Genomic DNA, 23156 nt, shown 5'->3' on the forward strand with positions numbered 1-23156 from the left:
CCAACATTTTTAAGCGATTTATGTACGTTAAAGTGATTTTCGGAAGCGGGTCTATATGGGAGCTATGACTAATTATGGACCGATCGTAACAAAATTTGGTGACATGAATTTTATGTATATAAAACTTATTTGGAGCGGAACGTGTGGAGATGCATATATAAATTAAACATCTATGACCGATAAAGTCCAATTTCGGACGGAAATTTGTATGGGGACTAGGTGAAATAATGGACCGATTTCAGCTAGTTTCAATAGGCTTGGTCGTTGGGCCGAAAAAGTGATTCTCAATCACTTTTATACCGATCGACTCAGAATGTGATTCTATTTAGATCGGTATACTTTAAGGTGGGTGTTGATAACTTATTATTCCTCCCCACTATGGTGGGGTATGGTATAAAAATAATCCATTACGATAAGCCCTCGACTCGACTCCCAATTCAAATATCCATGGTGCTAAACTGATTATCTGTATTTGGTGGGAGCAAGGGGTCCTATTATGAGCTTCTGAAATCTGACCAGAACATGCGGCCAAATATAAAACCGTAATATTCATGATAACACATGCTGAAATACCTGTTGAAAAGTATTTAGACTGAAGTGGTTGGCCGCTTTATAGTTCAGACCCTGCCCCTTCCAACTATTATTTGTTTCGATTGATGTAGAACGCTGTCTCTGAAATACGCTTCACGTTGGAACAGAGTATCCGAAATTGGCCTCAAAAGATGAGCAGTTATTTTGGCTCGGAATCCACAATGTGGATTTGACATTCGGATAAGAACTGATTTTTTTATTTTTTATATTTTGTAGGGCCGAAATAAACAACTGGCCCCATTCCAGCTACAAACCCTTGTAAATACAAATCAACTCAAAAACACCTTAGCACTGAGTATGTGAAATTTCATTAAGATATCTCCAATCATTCACTAGCTACCGAAATATTTCTAATATATTCAATCTTCAGAAAAAATCGAAGCATTTGCCAATCACTTGGAGAATGTATTTACCCCAAATGATACAAATTCATATATTAGAGATAATGTCATAAATAATGTGGTGCCAGCCCCACTAAAATTCCGGTTCTCTGCCGTGAGGACGACGGTCAAAGGTCTTAAGGCTGGAAAATCACCTGGTATAGATACAATTACTACCACGATGATAAGTAATCTGCCCAACTCAGCACTGAGAATTATTTTGTTCATATTTAATACAATACTACGTATTGGATATTTTCCATCCTCATGGAAAATATCTGATATAGTTATGATACCGAAACCGGGAAAAGATGTCACTCAAGTGACATAATACCGTCCCATTAGCCTATTGTCAATATTCTCAAACCTTTTTGAAAAGTTGTTACTTGAGAGACTTATAGTGCACGTTGACAAAAATTGCATTATTCCTGACCATCAATTTGGTTTCAGAAGGAAACATAGTACTATCGAACAGGTACATCGGATAACTACACTTATTCGGAAAACCTTCGAGAGCAAGCAGTATTGTTCCGCATTATTTATTGACATATCTCAAGCCTTCGATAAAGTCTGGCACAATGGACTAATACACAAAATTACTAGATCACTACCTGCGACTTACATAAACTGCTTAAAAATTACATACAAGAAAGATCTTTCCAAATCAGATCAAAGGATGTGATCTCAACACGTCGAAAAAAACCGCTGGTGTACCACAGGGAAGTATTCTAGGGCCGTTCCTATATATTTTATATACTGCAGATATGCCTACGAGCGCATTGACTCACACATCTACATTTGCGGATGATACCGCTTTTTTAAGTACACATGAAAACCCCGTAATAGCTTCTGAACAACTCCAGGCTGGACAAATGGAAAATTAAGGTCAATGCAACAAAATCTATTCACGTTACATTTACTTTAAGACGAGAAAGTTGCCCTTCCATACAGATAAATAATATCAAAATCCCAGAACAGAGCCATGTAAAATATCTCGGTATCCATCTTGATCGCCGTTTAACATGGTGCAACGATATTGAAGCCAAGGTTACGCAAATAAAATTAAAGTCAGTCCAACTGTACTGGTTAATTGGCCCACGGTCTGCTCTAGACTTGCAATACAAAGTGCTTTTGTACAAAACAACTATAAAACCGATATGGCTATACGGCATTCAGCTATGGGGAACAGCCTCTTCATCTAACGTTGAAAAATTGCAAAGAAAGCAGTCAAAACTGTTAAGGACAATAACAGATGCCCCATGGTACATTCGCAATAGTAATATCCATAGGGATCTTAAGTCTGCAGTCTAAAATACATTTCAAAACTAATGGATCATCCAAACCCCTTTGCCAGGGAGTTGCTGTCATTTGAGGGTCATGACGACTCAGGCGATTGGAAACACTGGTTCTGGCCAGATAATCATTTAACGAGCACTCATGTTGGACGTTTCAGCGGCAATAACAACATTAGTTTTAGTTTAGGTTAAGATTTGAATACTTATTTGTAAATTTCTAAAAAGAAAGTTTCAATAAAGAAAAAAGATACTGAAAAAAAAAAATATATTCAATAGCCATCGGCATCTGATCAGCAGCTATTTCATTCCCATAACAGTCGGTTGTAATGACTCGAGTTCAATCAGCCAAGGGCTGTCAACTCAGAAATTGTTGGTGCTGGAACAATAACAACATCACATCCTGTTGATAACTTATTGTTCGATGAGAAGCAAAGTCGCAGACATAATCATTATTCACAACCGATTTGGGTAATATGAGAGTACGAAAAAAATATATAGTGATACAATTGTCCGTGATTTTCACAAAATTTTGGATGACTAAGTTACTTTTTCAGCTCAATGTTCATAAGTATTAACATTAATTAATACTACAAAAATTGGGAATTATCCCTGACACTATAATTTGTGCTGCCAACAGAAACACCCTAATGTACACATACAAAATTACTGAAAACAAAAAAACAAACCAAAATTTAATTGACTTACCTTTCGAAGAATTGTACTCCACTCATTGAAGCAATACCCATATAAAGGAAAACACCGAATAACACAGCCATTGGTATGAGACGCAGCAACGGTGCCATTGTTACCGAAAGACCAATCATTAATGCCACAAAGAAACCCGAAACTCTTTGTTCCTTAACATCAATTATACGTGGAGATTCACCAGGAGCATGTGTTCTATAAAAATAAAATGGAAATGTTAATAAAATCTTCATACATACTTTGGCATTTTTTCATTTGCACAATTTTAATTTAAGAATTTTGTTTTATTCAACAAATGCACAAAGAAAATAAAAAGTAAGTTAAATTAAAAGTAAAGTGAAGAAACGAAAAATTCGAACGAAAAAATATTTGAAACTTGGTCATACAAAATTTTAAGTTTTCTGGAAATTAAAAATTCGATTTAGTTTGGTTTTTATATAAATTCAAATTTGTACCATTCTTATATAAAATTTAACTTTAAATTTAGATAAAAAACAAATGGAGGCAAATTTAAAAACTAAAAATTTAAGTTTTATCAAATTTACAATGGCTAAGGACCGATGATGATCTGAAAATTTTGTTTCCTCCCACAAACATTAAATTGTGTTAAAAGTAACACAAACTTACTTTTGTTTAAAAAGCTATTTTTGTTAATGAAAAAAACTCAACACTTACCTCGACATAATTGTCAGAGCAGAAACATGAGCCACGGAACGTACAGTGGCGGCACAATGCCATGGCATGCCAAAGAAACCGCAGAACGTATTAAGACAACATAAAAGAACAATATCAAAATGCAGACCGGAACCCTTCTTTAGGCCACGTTCTGGTTTATCTACAATCAATTCCGAAATATGCGATTCCATGAATATCAATATGTACACTAAAATTGCAGGTATGCCGGCCATAAAAGGTATCCAAGTCTCAATTGGTCCCAAACTCACTAACCAGCCACGAACACTTGGATCACTGGGCGACAGACCCTCTGGTACACTTAGTTTCTCAGTATAAACAGCTGGTATAAAATAGTCCACCATTACAAATATTGTAATAGATATGGGTACGCCAAAATCTCCCAGAGCTCGTCTTGCATTGCGACCAAAGAATTGCGAATTACGGAAAAGTTTCAAGTAATAGGCCACAGTAAAAGTGCCCAGCGTTAAAATAGTACAAAACAAAGCGGTATTTGGCATATTTCTTTTGACATTACTGTTATAATCTACATTTAAAGTAATAGTTTCATTCGTTGCAGTTTCATTGCCATTGACCACCTCAGCAGCGGTAGAATTAATAAAATCTAAAGTAGCATTAAGGCCTAAGCTGGGTGGTGGCAAATTGTAATCAGCCAAAAGTGGATGATTCTTATATACAGACACTAATTTCATAACAGTTTCTATGATATAAATTAAAGTAATAAGAGCTGAGAAAATTTCTTGGGTAAAACGTGTCAGCAGCCGTACATAGACACTGCCTTCTAAGGCCGACACTAAAATTGATATAACTGCCAGCCAAATGCCAATATAGGCTCGGATTGTTAAAAAGCTGATGCCGTTTTCTTTGCAGAAATTATTCAAAGCCTCGTCGAACAACAGCAAAGGACCCGTTGTGCCAATAATTACCAATGGCTGTCCAGCCAAACTATGAAAGATTACTCCCACAATGGAGGTACTTAACAGGGTTTCTGATATGCCAATAAGATTGTGAGTTTTTTCCGAAGCCAAACCGCCAAATGTGATGGCCGTTGACAGACAAGCAAAGTACATAAAAATGGTGGCGGCCAAGGTCTCGGTATTCAAACCATCCAATATGTCACTTTTGTACATGGGCAAACGACGTTTGAGATCATTGCGCAAACCACCCCAAAGTCTGTGTGTTTTCTCTAAGGGACTCGGTTTTTTCTTATCACGATCATCATCACTAGCATCTTCCTGCTTCTTTTCAATGGCAGTTTTTAAAACCTCTTTATGTAGATTGGCTTTATCTTTCATCTCCTTCTTAACTTGCAAAGCCTTGTTCTTACGCAAACGAATCCAGTCTTTTTTGGCTTTCAACTCCTCGAATGGCAACAAATCATGGCGATCCCAGTTACCAGGTGGCAAGACAATAGAGTCATCCAAGAACTCATTAATGGCTGATAGCAAATCTTTGCGATCATCTGCTTTGTAAGCAATGGAATGGAACGATTCATTGGCCATTAGGGTGGCTATAGAACGACCGACTTCATGATAATCCAAATCCAAAGTGGGTGGACCCAACAAAATGAACATGAAACGTACTGGTATGGGAACTTCGGTAAGACTAGGCATAGGCACACCTTCAGCCAAACGCACAAAGGCAATTGTTGGTTGTTCCAGGAAATCAACAGCACCCACCTAAAATACACAGAAAAAACTAAATTTCAAATAATTCATTTATAATATAATTTCCTTCAAAACTTACCAACACAGTGGTTGCCTCTGCACCATTTGGTATCCTCCTAAGTATGGTATCATTTTGTAGCTTCTTTAAATCTTCCTGGGATGATGAATACAAATCATCTTTCATATCTATTTTCAATTCATTACTTTTCTTGCTGCCACCAATTTCCAAGGCAGGCATAATTTTAATCTTCTTATCATCGCCCGATAGATTCTAAATCAAAATTACAAAACAGAAAACAACCAAACATGATTAATTATTTCAACAAATTTTGCCAGGTTAATGTTTAAGCTCAAGAAAAAGTAAACTCATTTCACATGCCAAAACAACACAATAAATAGATTTTAACAAAAGCTTCAACTTTAACAATTATAAGCAAGAAAACAAAGCCATAGAAAAATAATAGCAAATAACCATTTATCATTATTATTATTATTATCATAAAAAAAGACAGACACAAGTTAAGGATAAGGATTTTTTTTGTTTAAATATTCATTTATGTGTGTATTCTAAAACACAAGGTTTGTAACAATAATAGGGATTGTTCTTGATAAATAAACAAAGCAAAAAATACATATTAACAAATATAACACAACAAAAAAAATCGTATGACTTGTTTGTACTTAATAATATATACAAGGTTAAAGGTGAATTATGCGAGTATATTCGATATGGTTGATATAATCAGGATATTTTGGTAAGAATCTTGACCTAGCAACAGTCTGTAGTATGTTTATCGTTGCTAGATGTTTTTCATAGAAAATATTTCAAAATTATTGACCATGTGCAATGTTCATTAGAGCTGCCCTAAAAAACCATAGTTTTATTATTTGTTTGCTTCCGTACAGCTTTCAGTACAATCGGGAGTGCTTCTCGGGTTTATGTGATCACAAAAATTGGTAATTGGTTTAGGCAATTTTTATACATTCGCTTATCCCGAACACGGGAAAATTCTCGTATAGTACTCAGAAAGATATCAAATAAATGAACTGTAATGTTTATTTATGACATGATCTGAAATATTGAAGACTATTTTAAACTATTCTCCTTTTTGGTGTCCATAAAGATGCGAAGAGAAGAAGAGAGATAATTTACTTTCGAAACATCTTGATTATTGCAGTAACTATCAAGTTAAGATTTAGCAAATAAATTGTCTGATTTTCTTGACCTCTTCATAAAACCACTGAATTACTACCGTTCATCTCTATGGATAATTAAGTTCAGGCTTGAGATCAGCATTCGATAATTGATAATTTGATAACGAGTTTTAATCACATTCGTGTTGTGTAAATAGGAATAGTCGACATATATGCATGCTGCTCCTGTTGGCTATGAGTGCCGACCACTGATTTTAAAACTTCAGATGCGTAGTAATAGCTATTTCTTATTCTGTAACGAAGGTTACTCTCATTACCAAGGAAAATCACCCTCAAACAAATTATTTTCTGAATACTACAATTAAATTGTTTGTTGGCTCATCGGATCTGAAGTTTAAAGATGCGTTTACAAGGAGAGGAACATTATTTTTCTGGTTTTGCAAAAATTCAGGATTCAAATACATATTTTTCTTTTATATATATAATATGTCTTCTAACAACATACAAAATCTAAAATCTGTGGAAGTATATCAGTTACTCCATATTTCAGTTACTCCAATCATTATGTCAGTGAGATCACTTTAACAGTTTTACGTACACCGGAGATGATAATTTATATAACTAGATTTACGTTTTTTCCAAATAATAGTCATTTATATACCCTTCACCAAATTATATTTCAAAATACAAATTTTAAATATTTTTAGGTAAACAAAACTTATTTTTTTTCCAAATGTAAACATTTTTTTTCGAATGGTTATTTTAAAATTTAATTTTTTTATTTTTTTTAAATTTAAAATTTTTTTAAATTTAAAAATTTTTTTTTGTTTTTAAAATTTTTTTTTCTATATTAATGACTAGTAATCCAGATATAGGTAAAAAATCGAGGTTGTCCTGGTTTTTTCCTCATATCTCAGCCATTTGTGGACCGATTTTGCTGATTTTAAATAGGAAACTTCTCGAAAGCTTGTCTGACAGAATTATTAAAGATTTGGATCCCGAAGATATCTGGGGTCTTCAGAAAATTGATTTCAACAGACAGACGGAGTGAGTGATTTTCGAAAGCGGGAGAGTTATTATGCAGAATTTTATATGTATTCCAACATTTTTAGAAGATTTATGCACGTTCAAGTGATTTTCGGAAGCGGAATTTTGACAAATTATGTACCGATCAAAATTAAAACTATTGACATAAATTCCGTGTATATAAACCTTACTTGGAACGAAATTTGTGTAGATACCAATATAAAGTAAACAATTATGACCGATAAAGTCCAATTTCGGGAGGACATTTGTATGGGGGCTATAAATAGAGAAATAATGGCCCGATTTCAGCCAGTTTCAACAGGATTTGACCTTTGACCAAACAAATTATATATACCCCACTGTGGGGTGTAAATTACAAGTCATTCAAAGTTGTGATTTTTGGAAGTGGACCAAAAAGGGGGTACAAATATGGACTGATATTCACAAAATCTACCGGTACTACTTATCTATGTAAAATGTTGGTTAGAAATCGATACTATTGTAAATATTGGATGTATAACATAAAGAAGCGGAATTTTTTTTTCAAATTTTTAGCTTTTTTTTGAAACATTTGTACATTTATTTTTTCAAAATATGGGCCATTGTTAGCTATGACCTCTTCTCATCTTTCTGGCAATATATGGATTCCGAGCCAAAAGAACTTTTGAGGCCATGAACAAATCAAGCCAATTCCGGATACTCTGTTCCAAAGTAAAGCGTATCCCAGAGAGAACGTTTTACATCAATCGAAACAAATAGTAGTTGGACGGGGCAAGTTATGAACTATGAGTTGAATTTTTGAGATGCATTTACAAGGGAAAAAATGTATTTGTTCAGTTTTTGTAAAAATGTTGCCATTAAAATTAAAAGAATAGAAATGTGTACGTAATTTTCGTTCTAATGAGAAATTGGTCAAAAAATTATGAAGTTATTAATAATTCGCCAGGCCATTAACGTGTCTCAGGCAACTAGAACAAGAAATGTAGGAACAAAATTAACATATTTTGAATAATATTAAAATAAAAGCTGATTTTTACTTAAAATATATCCATATTTTTAATTGTATATGAGTTTTTGTCTTCGTAGGATACCGTTAACCTATGTATCTATGACCAAAAAATAAAATTTTTTTTAAGGCTCCAAAACTCCATTTTAAAATTTTTAAAAATTTTGTAAAATTGAAAAATTTGACATTTGACCTTCACGATTTAACCCTTAAATGCATATTGTTGCCAATTGTCCACATTCCAGGTCCACTTAATTTTAGACGAATATAAGCTAAATACTAATTCAGATTCTCTTTCAGCAAAATCAAAGGGAGTACGATAAGTTTCAGCTAAAGAAATTCTAAATCGAACTAAAGCTATAGGAAATACAATAAATAAAAATCAAATAAATATTTGATACTTTATAGAAAAACAAGTAAGAATGCTATATTCGGCTGTGCCGAATCTTATATACCCTTCACCAAATTATTCTTCAAAATTTTAAATATTTTTAGGTAAACAAAATTTTATTTTTTTTTCAGTTGTTTTTTTCATTTTTTGGAAACAAAATTGTTTTCGATTGTTATTTCAATTTTTTAATTTTTTTTTTTTTAAATTTTTTTTTTTAATTTTTTTTGTGAAAAAAAATTCGGGTTAAAATTTTTTTTCCGATTTTGATCCATTGTAGGTCCATTGTATGGTCTTATATACGTCGTTGCAAATGTCTTTGAAATATCTATCATTAGATATCCATATTGTCTATATTAATGTCTTAGTAATCCAGATATAGGTCAAAAATAGGTCAAAAATCGAGGTTGTCTTCGTTTTTTCCTCATATCTCAGCCATTTGCTGATTTTAAATAGCAAAATTCTCGAAAGAATGTCTGACAGAATTATTGAAGATTTGGATCCCGAAGATATCTGGGGTCTTCAGAAAATTGATTTCAACAGACAGACAGACAGACAGACAGACGGACTTGGCTTAATCGACTCCGCTATCTATAAGGATCCAGAATATATATACTTTATAGGGTCGGAAATGAAAAATGTAGAAATTACAAACGGAATGACAAACTTATATATACCCTTCTCACGAAGGTGAGGGGTATAAATAAGAATAAAAATCATGCATTTAAGGGTTAAGGTTTAACATTTTCTAATTTTAGTAAAACTTTCAGAGTATATTTAGAATTATCTGGTCTAATAGTCTGAATAGGTTTTACTTAAAATTCATATCAGTAAGAAAATAGAGCTCATTCGCCAAAAAATGGCCAAATAATTGATTTTTCTCGAAAATTTCAAAATACAAATTGCAGGTACGGAAAAACTATAAGAGATATTTTCATTATTTTTTCATATTTTTATTCCCTATTATATTCTCAATAATTCTCAATGAGATGATCAAAAAATTCTGAAATTTGTTTAAAAATATTTTTAAAAATTTGAAACTGCCGTTAAAAAAATTATCTCAAAACTTCAGAGGGCTTGCGGCACGTCTTATCCCCAACCGATTTACCTAAAAATTTTTCAGGATAATTTTTTTTACTAATGTTCACCAAACTGGGGGTAAGAATGGCCAGAATCCAACATTCGTTTATTAAGGGTCACGCTATTGTGTCCTATCTTTGTCATGATGTAATATTACTGTTTCATGTCTGGCCGCATATTCTGGGTGTTTTTCGGCCAATGCTCAATGAATCACTTGCGTTCGGCACAGGATTCCTGTGATGGTTTTGTCAGATTTCAGCACCTCATAATAGATAGGTTCGTTTTGCTGCCACCAAATACACATAATTAACTAAAGCCTTGGATATTGGCTTTGGATCCATGGATCCATTTTTCATCGCAATTAATGATTCGATGCAAAAATTATTTTCTTTTATAGCGTTCAAGCATCAATTTCCCTGCTTTTGGATGAATCCTGTATCTCGCAAATGTTATGAAATTTCTGCTTGAGTAGCTGCCAATGATTTTGCAAGTTCTTGCTGAGTTTTATAACAACCTACAACCTATGGATTAGTGCCTCCAATTCTTTTTTGGATTCAGATAACCCAAATCCATATAAAAAATATACTAAATACAATTGATTTTCTTTATGATATTGAAACTCAAATGGAATAAAGAAAATACTAAAATCTTCTACGACATTAAGGTGGAACATTTTAGCAGATGTGAACAATAATAATAGCAGTTCTTATCTGCAATAGATTTAAATTTAATTTATACCTCAAAGTAAAGTAGCAATCTAGTACTAAAAATGCTACTTGAAATAATAAAAAGCGACTAAAATTAAAGTTGGAGCTATATGAGTTTTTAATATTAAAATTATCTATAATCAAATCTGATGACCAATATATGTAGTCATGTCATTTAGAGACTTTTATTTAAAAGTCTTTTACTCACAACAAGATAAATAAATGTATATAAACAAAATGACATGCTGCTAACGACATTTAAGTATGATGTTGTTTTGGAGGGGGGAAATATAGACTGGGTAGGAAGCATTTCAAAAAACAAATGTATTTATTTGTTGGTATAAAAAAATTAACAAAAAAAAAATCAAGTAAATAGTTAAGAAAGCTCATCAAAAATAAGTAGTTAAACAAACTTAAGGAAAAATTTTAGAAAATTTAAAACATTTACACCCAAATACGATAACGTGGAATGACGGCGATTTGTTGCATTTGGTTCGACTACAATTGGTGGTGCGCTCAGAGTTTCGCAAACAGAGCGTCGTGGATGTGCATTTGGATGCAGACGATTTGCTTGTTGAGGATGTAAATGTTGCTGATGATCGTGTCCCATCCATAGCAACTTTTAATTGGTATTTTATGTATAAATATTTGTTTTAATTAATTTTTTGTTTAAATATATGTGTGCAATTACGGATATGAGTTGTAAAATTTATGGAATTTTTATTAAAATTTTCCATTATTACAATGTTTTATTGGAATGATTTTTTTTTATATTTTATTTATGTTTAAGTATGAAATTTGTGTTTGCAAACGAGTGATTTGGAAAAAGAGAAAATAAATTTAAAAAAAATGAAAAGTTTATTTAATTTTTTTTGTCTCATATAATATCTTAAAAGTAAATGTTATTTATGGTGAAGCTTGAAGAATGAATTTGCAAAATTAAAGGCAATGAGAAATTTTTTATAAAAAAAAAATGTGTCAAAAAGTATCTGTATATTTGGATACAAAAATTATTTTCTTGAAAAGCTGAAAAAATACAATTTTTATGATTTCGAGGCCCAAATTTATTCTCCGTCATCTAAATGTTGCAGATTTTATTTAAAATTCAATTAAAATTAGTTTTTGTATTTAATGTACCCATTGATTTTAAAATATAAGGATTGTCTGATAACGTGGTTCAAACAATTATTTGCGATTCATATAAATTCTGAATTAGTATAAAAACGCAAATTTTAAAATTTTAATTGGACCTTTATAAAAGTAAGTTAACGAGCATAAAACTCTGATAAATTTTGGTATCCAGAAAATATTAAAAAAAAAAATCTAATATTAGAAAATCGTGACAATATTTCATGGCAATCGGTTCAGAATTGGTCATGGGACCCATGTATGTAGGTCCATAACCTAAAATCACTCACAAAAAATATTATCGAAATTTTATTAGAATTGTGATTTGATCTTACTCAGTGTATTTATATATTATATTTTTATTTGTATAACGAACACTCAGGGGATATCCCTATGCATTGTGTTGATGTTAGGAAATAAAGTTATGAAATGGAGGAAAGAGGGAGTAGTATTCGTGGACGTTTGACGTGAATTGATAAATTGGTAGGTAAGAAAAAAAGAATTTTCCCTATAATGTGTCGTGCGTCGATTCTCAAATTTATATCAAATGGATGCGAACTGCGTGATAGTCGTGTGTGCCGAATGAAAGTGCGAGTTTTAGGTATGAAATTACTTATATCCACTAAACAGCACTCGTGATAATATCTGTAAAATAAGGATAAGCTGCACACATTCCGACGATGTTGTAAAGTTGTAAACGATAACAGTTTAAACACAGTTTCACTTTTAGATCAACCGCCCTTCTTTGTACCGGGTTCAGCAACTCTAGGCCTGACCTTGCAGCTTCGGCCCATAGAAATATGTCCGACACCGTCGCAAGAAACCCAAGCGCCTTTGCAACATCGAATATATGATGATTACAACGGACGTCATACTGTATTCTCGTACCTACAATCGAAAGGTTATCTGAAACTCCAACAGTTTCATTATCCCTACGAAGAATTGATTGTGGTGAAATTTCATGTGTCAATAGACAACACTTAGTATTGAGATCGTTTAAATTAATTCGGCTCAATTCACTCCATCCGGATATTATTATAAGGTCATGATTTATCGAATAATCCATATTCATTCTTGAGAGTTAAATCTCTGAAAGAATTGGTCTATGGTCAAATGAATACGAGTGACAGATATTACTGTCATACGCAAAAGTATAAATCGGATTTGAAGTGATTTTTAGTAAATCATTCATGAAAATTAAAAAAAGGGAAAGAAAAAGGGAAGGGAAGGAAAAACCAGAGCCCTGGGGGACTCCAAAGCTCAATTTAACGTTCTCGGATCAAACTCCATCTATAGTACGTCCACGAGAAAATTCTATCCCGACACCAAACGAGATCAATTTCAGAACTAGTCCATCTTGCCACACCCGATCAAATGCTTTCGAAATGTTGAGGAAAAATTTAAGACTAATATGAAAGATAAAAAGGACCTAAAGTGGACATGCCAGCGATGGGGAACATTTTAATAAAACAAGTGCTGGAATACAATCCGGACCAGGGGATTTGTTCACTTGAGTTCGGATAAAACTTTCGTAACTGCGCGAGTTCTGAAGAACATTTTAGGCATTATACAAAATACAATTTGTATCACAGGCACCGATTAATTGCAGTAAGAAAGAAATGAATTTATTGAGAAAAGGTTTGCGTTTTCCTTAGCTTCGTTTACAACAACGGCGTTGTTCCGAATCCTCTTGACAAAAGACCAGAAACGTTTGCTATTTTTTGTGGCATCAAGTATTCTAATTTTCTTCGTATAGTCATTACGTGCCTGTCTACAGAGTTGATCAGTAAGGGGATTTTTGTTTCTGCACCAATTACGAATTTTTTGTTCTGTTTGCCTCATGACAAGTTATATTGAACCAACATTTATCCTTCAATTTGCTTCAGTTTCGTCCCCAACAGAACCTTGTTCACTACCATATCATAGCATAGTTTCCAATTAAAATTATCAAAGAAACTTTTGAGCTCATTCCAGTATACCTTCACGTAATGAAACGTTCGGGGAACCCCTGAGGGCAGAATACGAGAATGAGGTGGAAATGGTGCTATGATCAGAATATCCCATGGGTGCAAGGATATATTATGTACATTGAAGTCACTAGCTGTGGTGATTTCTGTGTGTGGATGTACTCAAAATTTTGGGGATGATATTGGAGAGTGCATCGAATCCATTATGGGAAGTATGTCTTCCTAAGTTTGGACTCCGATACAGAAAACACATATCTGTGTCTGTGAGCAGATCTTTAGTTTTGACCAAATATTGGTAACTCGGGGTCAATGTTATTCAAGTTGTTCTGGGGTTAATGTAATGAACTGTCACGCACATAAACAGCAAGATTCCTATTCGTGGTAAAGGCCGTAGTAATGTGATATCCGTGTACAAAAAAATCAGATGTATCGATCGATTCACTAGCAAAAGTTTGATCGCCGTATGTTGTAAAAATCCATACTGCGAATAAAATTAAATGAAACAAGTAAGAGAGCTATATTCGGCTGTGCCGAATCTTATTATATTATACTTTAAAATAATTTTTTTTAAATATTTTTAGGTAAACAAAATTTAAAATTTAATTGGGTTAATCGACTCCGCTATCTATAAGGATTCAAAATATATATACTTTATAGGGTCGGAAATAAAAAATGTAGAAATTACAAACGGAATGACAAACTTATGAAGGTGAAGGGTATAAGAACAATTCGAGTCAACATAAGTTGAATACAGAGACAGGTAAGCCAAACATGTTAAATTCTATACAATTTATTTTATGTATTATAGTAAATTTTATAGATATTTTTTAATCAACTCCTAACATTTGAGTTTTTCATTATGTTGGAGTGAAAAATTAGGGCAATTTTTCGTTTTTTTCGTTTTTTAATTAATATTATTTCGTTTATAATTCGCAGCCCCTCCGATTTTTATCAAATTTAAGAAGTTTATGTTTAGATGACGGATAATTTTAGACCTTGGTGAAAAATAAGAGCCACACTTAAATTTAAAAGGAACTTATTGACACATTTTTGTAAAAGTATTTTTTAAAAAATAAGTATGTATGTAAAAATTTCTTAAAAAACTTAAACTTAATTTACTGTTAACCTTAAAAACTACAGAAAAATTTTGAAAATTTTCTATTTGTTAAAAAAGAGAAACACATACTCCGTAAGCAGAAAAACACATAAATTTAAATGTGATACAATTAACAATAAATTACAAAAATGAAAATAAAAACTGCGTATTTACAATTATTACAAAAAGCCAATTAATTTAAAAGCCAATTCAATATATAGAGTAGATAGATAGATATACTTATACGAGTTTATATGATAAAGTAAAGAAAGAGCGAAAACATAAAAAAAGAAATAAAAAAAAATATTACAATGATTAATGATAGACAGCAAAAGAATTGAAAATAAATATAAATTTTATAAAAAAATAAATATTCAAATGTGGCACAGTATTAAGGTAAGTATGTATAGAGTTACATACTACCAATCATACTTATACCAACATGATAATCATCAGACATCAATGGTAATGAAATACGAACAAGTACAACACAAAAATCAAATAATGGATTTAAAAAAATAAAATTTAAATAAAAACACAAGGAAGTATAATAATGTAGTTACGATGGCATGTATTTTGCAAAAGATTACGAGTATATATGATCATAATTTGAAAAAGGATTTACAAAACATACCTGTAGACTGGTGTAACTGTTGTATTTGCGTTTCGTAAATGGAAAACCACTTTGATGTTCATTCACATGACGATGGCGCAACAGCAAAGAACGCAATACAGATGGTTTATCATCGGAATTAATTAAATCTTCAACGACCATCTGCACAATACAAATACATAAATAAACTGGTCAATTGTCTTTTATATGGAGTATTTAATTTTTATATTATTTGGTTGTTATAATTTTTTTATTTACCTGTTCGACAACACGATATGCAACGGCAGGCAAATCCTTTTCATGCAAATCCAATAGCACTACACCGGTTTCTAGACAGCGACGCAAATTAAGCAAGGAATGAAAGGAGAGGGATGCTACGTGAGGTTTGCCCCAACGATCTGAGCCCTCTTGTACGTCTTCTTCATATTTGATCCAACGAGCTGTTTCCTTCCATTCGCGATCCTCACCAGCGCCGATAAGTTCATCAAGTTGCACAAAGATCTAAATTTATGTTTTAAATAATAGAATTATTATATTGTACTTTACATTTTAAAAATAAAATTAAAAAAAAAAAACAAAAATAATTTCTACAAAAAATTTCCTAAACTGAGCTGAAGTGATTTGCAGTTGCATATTGCTGTGAATCCTCATTAATCTGAATTTAAATTAAATAATTCTCCATATTATGTATACTTATTAACTGGCAAATTATCATGAATAGAACAACGCTACCCAATTATCCATATTTACTTTGAAAATCAGTCATCAGCGGGCACATTTCTGCACTAACGCGAAAGTAAACAAGCAGAATTGTGTTTTTTTGGAGAGAGCACAATACTCCTGAGGCTCTTGGGACTCCATTACATCCAAAAAATAACTGCTTGGTGCGGTTTACATGCCGGGCCATTTTACCTTAAGTCCCAAACCGGTGTCAACATTATCGTGAATGGCGAACGCTACAGCCAAATAATTCGTGATTTTATTCCACCTGTCATTGCAATCTATTTGGAGGAGAAATCATCCCAACAAGATGTGTTGTGCCATCTTGTTGGCACATGTTGCCATACAGCAACATGCCATACAGGTGAAACCATAACTTTGTTGAGCCAAACGTTTCGTGACCGAATTATCTCAAGTAATCAACCTGTGAATTGGCTTCCTCGTTCGTGTAATTGGACACCTTTGGACTACTTTTTGTGGAGTATGTCAAACATGTGATCAATGCTGATTAACCAGCAACGATTGATTATTTAGAAGACAACATTCGATGCCCTATTGATGAAATAAGACGGCTATGACCGAAAAAGTGGGGCAAAATTGGACAGACATGTCTGTGCCACCTGCAATGAGATCCTCGTGTTAAATTCACCAGTCAATAACGTTAGTCGTGGGTTGGAAATTCAATAGTAGTAGTTCTCAGTGGCTTACTAATTCAACGTAGCGGAACTAGTTCAATGAACTGCAGGTTTGGTTCTAAATTTTAACAGTCGATTTAATATTTATTTGAAAATGAACTGCAGGTTGGTTCTAAATTTTAACTGAAATCAACCTTCTGTATTCTGAATGATAATATCCCTATATGGATAACTGAACTTAAAACAAGTAAGACAGCTTATATACCCTTTACCTAATTACACTTAAAAATATTTTTTTTTAAATATTTTTATTAAACAAAATATAATTTTTTTTTCCATATTGTTTTCTAATTTTTTTTTTAAAAAGTTTTTTCAATTTTTTTAATTTTTTTTGGAATGATAAAACAAATTCGGGTGCTATTATCTCTTATAATGTCCGAGTTATAGGCATTTCAAAATTGAAATTTTAAAAATTTTTCCATACCTTGGTCTGCTTTTTTAAAAATATTGGGCGCACTTTTGGACCGAATGGACACGAGTTTTTTTTGTTAGTTAGACAACTAAATTACCAATAACATACAAAAGATTTCAGAGCAATATCAATTACAAATCCAAAAAATAACCGATTTTCAATTTAAAAATTAAAAAAATAGTAAATTTTTGCTGCTTTTTGAACTCAACTCTTTTTAAGAACAACTTTCTTTAAGAACGTATAACAATTTTATGTTTTTCTATAAAGCTTCTTTACCGTGAACATTTTGGTATATAAACCATGTCCTATTTTTCGAACATGTCGGCTCTACGCCCTGCGGAATTTGACCTATTTTTTATCAAAATTTCAAATTTCGGCCACAGGTTCAAAAAACCCAAAGCTGGGATCAGAAAACAGAAAGCAGATTTGGAAACCCTGATGTGTTCCCTATTTATCTCTAAAGTATTTTCCCAGCCCCGATGGAAATGTGGGCAAAATACCATTTTTGGGATTTTTGCTAAAATTTTTAGGAATTGCGGGATTCCCTTTAACCCTTTGACAAGTTTTTTTATATTTTTTTATTTAGAATGACAAACTTAAAAAACTTTGAAAATGTCATTGAGTTTCGTTAATAAAGATTTTATTACATATTAAATATTTATAGAGTTTCTAAAACCAAAATTTGCATCAAAATTTTAATAGGATTGCAAATATTAGAAACAATTTGATCCACATTTATTCCGAACAAATTTTTTTTGTTTAGATAAGTTAATTTTTGATCTTACAAACAAATTTCAAGTCAATATCTCAATTGGATTCAAAAATATGCCACTTTTAAAACTCAGTCCTTCAAAAAAAATTTTAATAGAAATATGCCATTTTTAAAACTTAGACCTTCAAAAATATTGCACATTTTCAGATTTTTTTTTTTAAATTTTTTTTTAATATTTTATTCAAGAACAAGTCAGTGGTTCCCTATAATGGCCCCTATACATTTATAACACTTCAAAGACTTCGAAATCATACTCTGCTCCTCCAAGTTATATTTCAAAACTAAATCATCAGAGGGTTTGAAAATAGTTGCTTAAAACAATGCGAAAATAAACAATCGCCCAAAATAACACTGAGATTACTCTCAAAATAAGAAGCATTATTAGGTTCGGTCAGCTAAAAAGCAGAATATTTTGTACAAATTGCTTAAAAAACCTTTAAAAGTTTTAAAAATTTTCGTTTTCCCGAATGTAACCAGAACAATACCATAGATGACAACTAATTCATGAGAATGTATTTTATTATTGTTTCAAAATATTTGTGAAAAGAGATACATTTTGTTTATATTTTTTTTATTGATATTTCTCTCTCCTTCCTTTCTATGTATTTATTCCATTCTACATAAACTCTATATGGTTGAATATTTCTGGATACGTTACCCATGTTCTCGTTCCTCACAGCTTTAGAAAAAAATTTATAAGAACATTATTAATTCCGCGGTTGCTGGATACCGCATGATTATCGTGGCTTCTTCAGATTCTAAAAAATACAAGAGTCATTCTAATACCATTAAATTGAATCAGCAGGCCTAGAGCCTCCTAGAGTATTGTAATAGGAATAGGTTACGTTCAGTATTAATCTGCAGCTTTACTTCAGTACTTCATCTAATATATGTAGCGCAATATAGCTCCTTGATATTCATACATAAGCCGTTGGAGGAGAGTTATGTAATTCCAGCTTTCTCTAAATTTAAAGCCTTCTCAAATACAAATAAGTTTCATATAACCTTTACATTTCAAATCCCAATATTTTTTTAATAGAGCATTTAGACAACTAACTTTACACTTCTATTATTAATAATTCTCTAAGTAATGATAATGGAAAATGATGCTTGAGTGTGAAAGTTTATATACATAAATATTTAACTTTAAAAAACTTACCTCATGCGGACTATGATCTAATATTTTTTTAGCCTGTTGCAAACCAGCTACACTTATTTGTGGTAATTCCCGCAATTTTATTGAAGAATGATGGATTTTGTGCCTTCTCAACGCTCTGGGATCATCTGAACGATGTGATCTTAATTCATTAAGATCCGCTTCCTAAATAACAAAATTGTAAAACAAAACAAAATTATTTCATTGAAATATTAATAGAAATTTAAGATAAATCATTAACCTGGGTGGCCTTCGGAAATGTCTTTAATTATGTTTTAATTTTTTATTAGGATAATGCAAAAAAAAAAACACAAATGTTTACAAATAATAATGGTAGATATGGAAATGAAAAAATATGGATAACAATTTATTACTAACTTAAGAATTGTAAACAATTTCAAATAATATTTACCTCCAAAGAGGCATCTTCCGGTGCTGATATTTTATGATTGCCGGCATCGCCGTTTTCTTCAGTAACTTTTTTGGCTTCCACGCTGTCTTGATGGGAAAATTTACGTTGTCTATAATATTGATGGCGGCTGAAAGCATGTTACAGAAACAAAAAAAAATAAAAGAAAACAAAACAGAAAAATTAAATAAAATAAAAATAGCAATCATAATACCAATTTCATTGTGTTAGTTAAATCAAGTGTATAATAGTAGGTGTAAGTCAGGGCTTCCAGATATTTTTTTCTTTTATTCCCAATATTGGGAAAAAATTTTAACTTTAAAAGAAATTAAGGCAAGAATGTTTATAGCGACGCAGTCTAGAGATGTATCGCTATGAATTATCTCAGTAGTTAAGCAAGTAGTCAATGAAGGGATACATTGTCAATGAATGACTCCAATTTATATATTTATACATCCCATGTAATCTAGGGTGAAGGTATTTGTCACATAAGTGTCTCTGGGTAACCTAGAGTGTAGTCACTTTAAACGTTTATTTTGTATACTTTAGAAAGTAGTTATATTATCCACCAGAAGTAATCTATTGGAGAGTTGTCGGAGGAAGATTTGTTTACAAGCAATCGTTTACTTCTGATGACAATTAGATGACTTTTTAACTGACTATTTGCTGTCAATTACCAGTTAGGTATCTACTAGCTAGTTAACCGGTATGTATCCGGTATGTTAATTCATTGACTACTTTGGACCAGCTATCGGACAGTCTCATTGTAATCCAAAAGGGTCAATTGACCCCCTTGCTTAGGACATGCAAGTGTTAAAATAATGTTATACTACTAGTTGTAACCCTAAATTATTGGAAAAATTACTAGTTCTGGAAAATCTCCTAGAAGTGGTGGAATGTTTGTAGATTTTATTATAGTTTGGTAGTTGCAGTACAACCTTTAACTGAATTACTAAACAAAAAGAGCGTTTTAATTCAGAGCGGCAAAACTCTAATAAAAACTATAATGTTAAAAAAATGGGCATTGAGGAAATCGGTGTATTAAATTGTTCAAATTATGATAATAATCTTTTTAGTTAAACTTCGCCAACTACGGGATAAATTCTCTAAAACATGGCAGCCCTGCTGTAAATGTTTTATTATTTTCCCTTATCATTTAGTGTTTAATTGTTTACCTTTTTCTTCTTTTACGTTCGTGTATATTGTCGTTGGGTTGTTCATCATAGCTTAAACTAGGGGGTGTAACAACAGTTGCCTTCTTCTTACCAAATTGTACGTGTTTCTCATCAGCCGAATTATCCTATAAACATGTTGTTATACAATTATTTTCAACTTACTCTCGTAATATATGCAGTATATTTAAATAGAATTTCAATAATTCCAATCAAAAGTACTGTTAAATAGACGTAAACACCTACCGAATGATCACCATGCCCAGCACGTTCGGAAACTAAGGGAAAATCTTCTGGTATATCATCGTAGTTTTGTGCATTTGATGAATCATTATTATGTTCATATTCTGAATCTTCCTCTATATTAAGATCGCTATTTAGATTTTTTGTACGATGTACTGGAAAATATATATAAAAAAAAAGAAATATTTTAATTTAAGTTATCGTGAATTTTATTCTAAGTACTATATGTTTCTCTATTTGGAGATTAATTGTTTTGATTTTAGTTATCGTGTATTTTATTCTTAGTACTATATGTTTCTCTATTTGGAGATTAATTAACTATAATATAATTTAAAGAAAATATTTACATTTTTAATAGTTTTGAGCTTAACAATTACTGATCAAGCGCAGCTTGAAATATTTTCTCATCGACAATGTCATGCGTGATTGTTTTGGTACACGTCATCATGGTACAAGTTTTACATTGAATACCTCCATGAAATTTCTGAAGCTGATTAATACAGTAACTGTAAGATCTCTTAAATAATTTGCTAGCTAATGCTAAAATCTATATTTATTTATATAAAAGAAGTTAATAACTTGAAATGACCATACAAATTCTAAATTTGTTGATGGTTGTTGCAACTTTTATGTTTATTTTATTTAAGGGTTTGTTGTGGAGTTGATATATTTTAAACTAAATATTTTTGAAATCTACTGATAACTTGCTGATTTTGTATGGTAGAAAATATGAAAATGTCAGAAAGTGTTATTAAGCAGCTGACAAAGTCGTGAAGGTCATGAAGAATTTATACAAAAATTTCCATCTGGTAGATTAACAATTTAAAATGTTAGAAGCTAAATAATACAAATACTTAAGGAGTAACAGTAATGCATCTAGCTGTCCCGAATCTAATAGACCACCAACGATTACGAGAAAAATAGCAGGGCAACAAAATCGCAAAAAAAAAACAAGTAAGAAAGTATGGTCGGTCAAGCCCGACCATATAATACCCTACACCAAGTAAATGAGTAAAAATATTTTTCTTTTAAAATTTCAATAATTTATATTTTTGAGTGATTTTCGGAAGTGGGCCTTATATGGGAGCTATGACCAATTATGGACCGATCACCATCAAATTCGGTCGTGTGATTTATGTCTATATTAAAGTTAACTATGTTAAATTTTGTGTGTATACCAACATTTTTAAGCGATTTATGCACGTTAAAGTGATTTTCGGAAGCGGGTCTATATGGGAGCTATGACTAATTATGGACCGATCGTAACAAAATTTGGTGACATAAATTTTGTATATATAAAACTTATTTGGAGCGAAATTTGTGTAGATACATGGATAAATTAAACATTTATGACCGATAAAGTCCAATTTCGAGGGGACATTTGTATGGGGGCTAGGTGAAATAATGGACCGATTTCAGCCAGTTTCAATAGGCTTGGTCCTTGGGCCGAAAAAGTAATATGTACCAAATTTGATTGAAATATCTTCAAAATTGCGACCTGTACTCTGCGCACAAGGTTTACATGGACAGCCAGCCAACCAGACGGACGGACGGACGGACATCGTTTAATCGACTCAGAAAGTGATTCTAAGTCGATCGGTATACTTTAAGGTGGGTGTTAGACTAATATTTTTGGGCGTTACAAACATCTGCACAAACGCATAATACCCTCCCCACTATGGTGGTGTAGGGTATAATTATAGAGGCTTTTTAAACCACTACACAGTTTTGATGTATTGTGGTTCCAGTAGTACAAATATGGTCCAAATTTTATATTCTATGAATTTATTATTTTTAATTAAAATTGTGATTTTTTTAAGACGTTTCTCTACATAATTAATGATTACCAGGGAAACCAAAATATGCAAATGCATGTTTCTTCTGGTGAGTCTAATGAGCACAAGGATAAGATATTTACACGTTTCAGAACTATTTAAGAATTTTGGCATCGATTTGTTAGTGCATATTTTTGCATATTTTACCCTTAAATGCATATTTTAGCATATATTTGTTTTAAGAGCATATTTATGTCATATTTTTGCATTTTAGGACATATTTTACTGTTTAATAGCATATTTTG

At 31.9% G+C, this 23156-nt stretch overlaps 1 protein-coding gene across 3 annotated transcripts in view; it reads right to left on the minus strand.

Moving 5' to 3' along the window:
• Ae2 (Anion exchanger 2) overlaps nt 1–23156 on the minus strand; it is a 152126-nt gene that overhangs the window by 13285 nt on the left and 115685 nt on the right. For 2 of the 3 annotated variants that reach the window (XM_065502970.1, XM_065502971.1), the window contains exons 4-13: nt 21080–21231; nt 20837–20961; nt 19665–19791; nt 19256–19417; nt 15756–15998; nt 15519–15659; nt 11142–11312; nt 5411–5602; nt 3647–5343; nt 2972–3166 (exon numbers count right to left, since the gene is read on the minus strand). In XM_065502970.1, coding sequence (XP_065359042.1) covers nt 2972–3166; nt 3647–5343; nt 5411–5602; nt 11142–11312; nt 15519–15659; nt 15756–15998; nt 19256–19417; nt 19665–19791; nt 20837–20961; nt 21080–21231 — 3205 coding nt within the window. The remainder of the gene's footprint in view (nt 1–2971; nt 3167–3646; nt 5344–5410; nt 5603–11141; nt 11313–15518; nt 15660–15755; nt 15999–19255; nt 19418–19664; nt 19792–20836; nt 20962–21079; nt 21232–23156) is intronic. The other variant, XM_065502972.1, reaches the window with a different exon arrangement.

This window comes from Calliphora vicina, chromosome 3 (assembly GCF_958450345.1).
Source record: "Calliphora vicina chromosome 3, idCalVici1.1, whole genome shotgun sequence".
NCBI lineage: Eukaryota > Metazoa > Arthropoda > Insecta > Diptera > Calliphoridae > Calliphora > Calliphora vicina.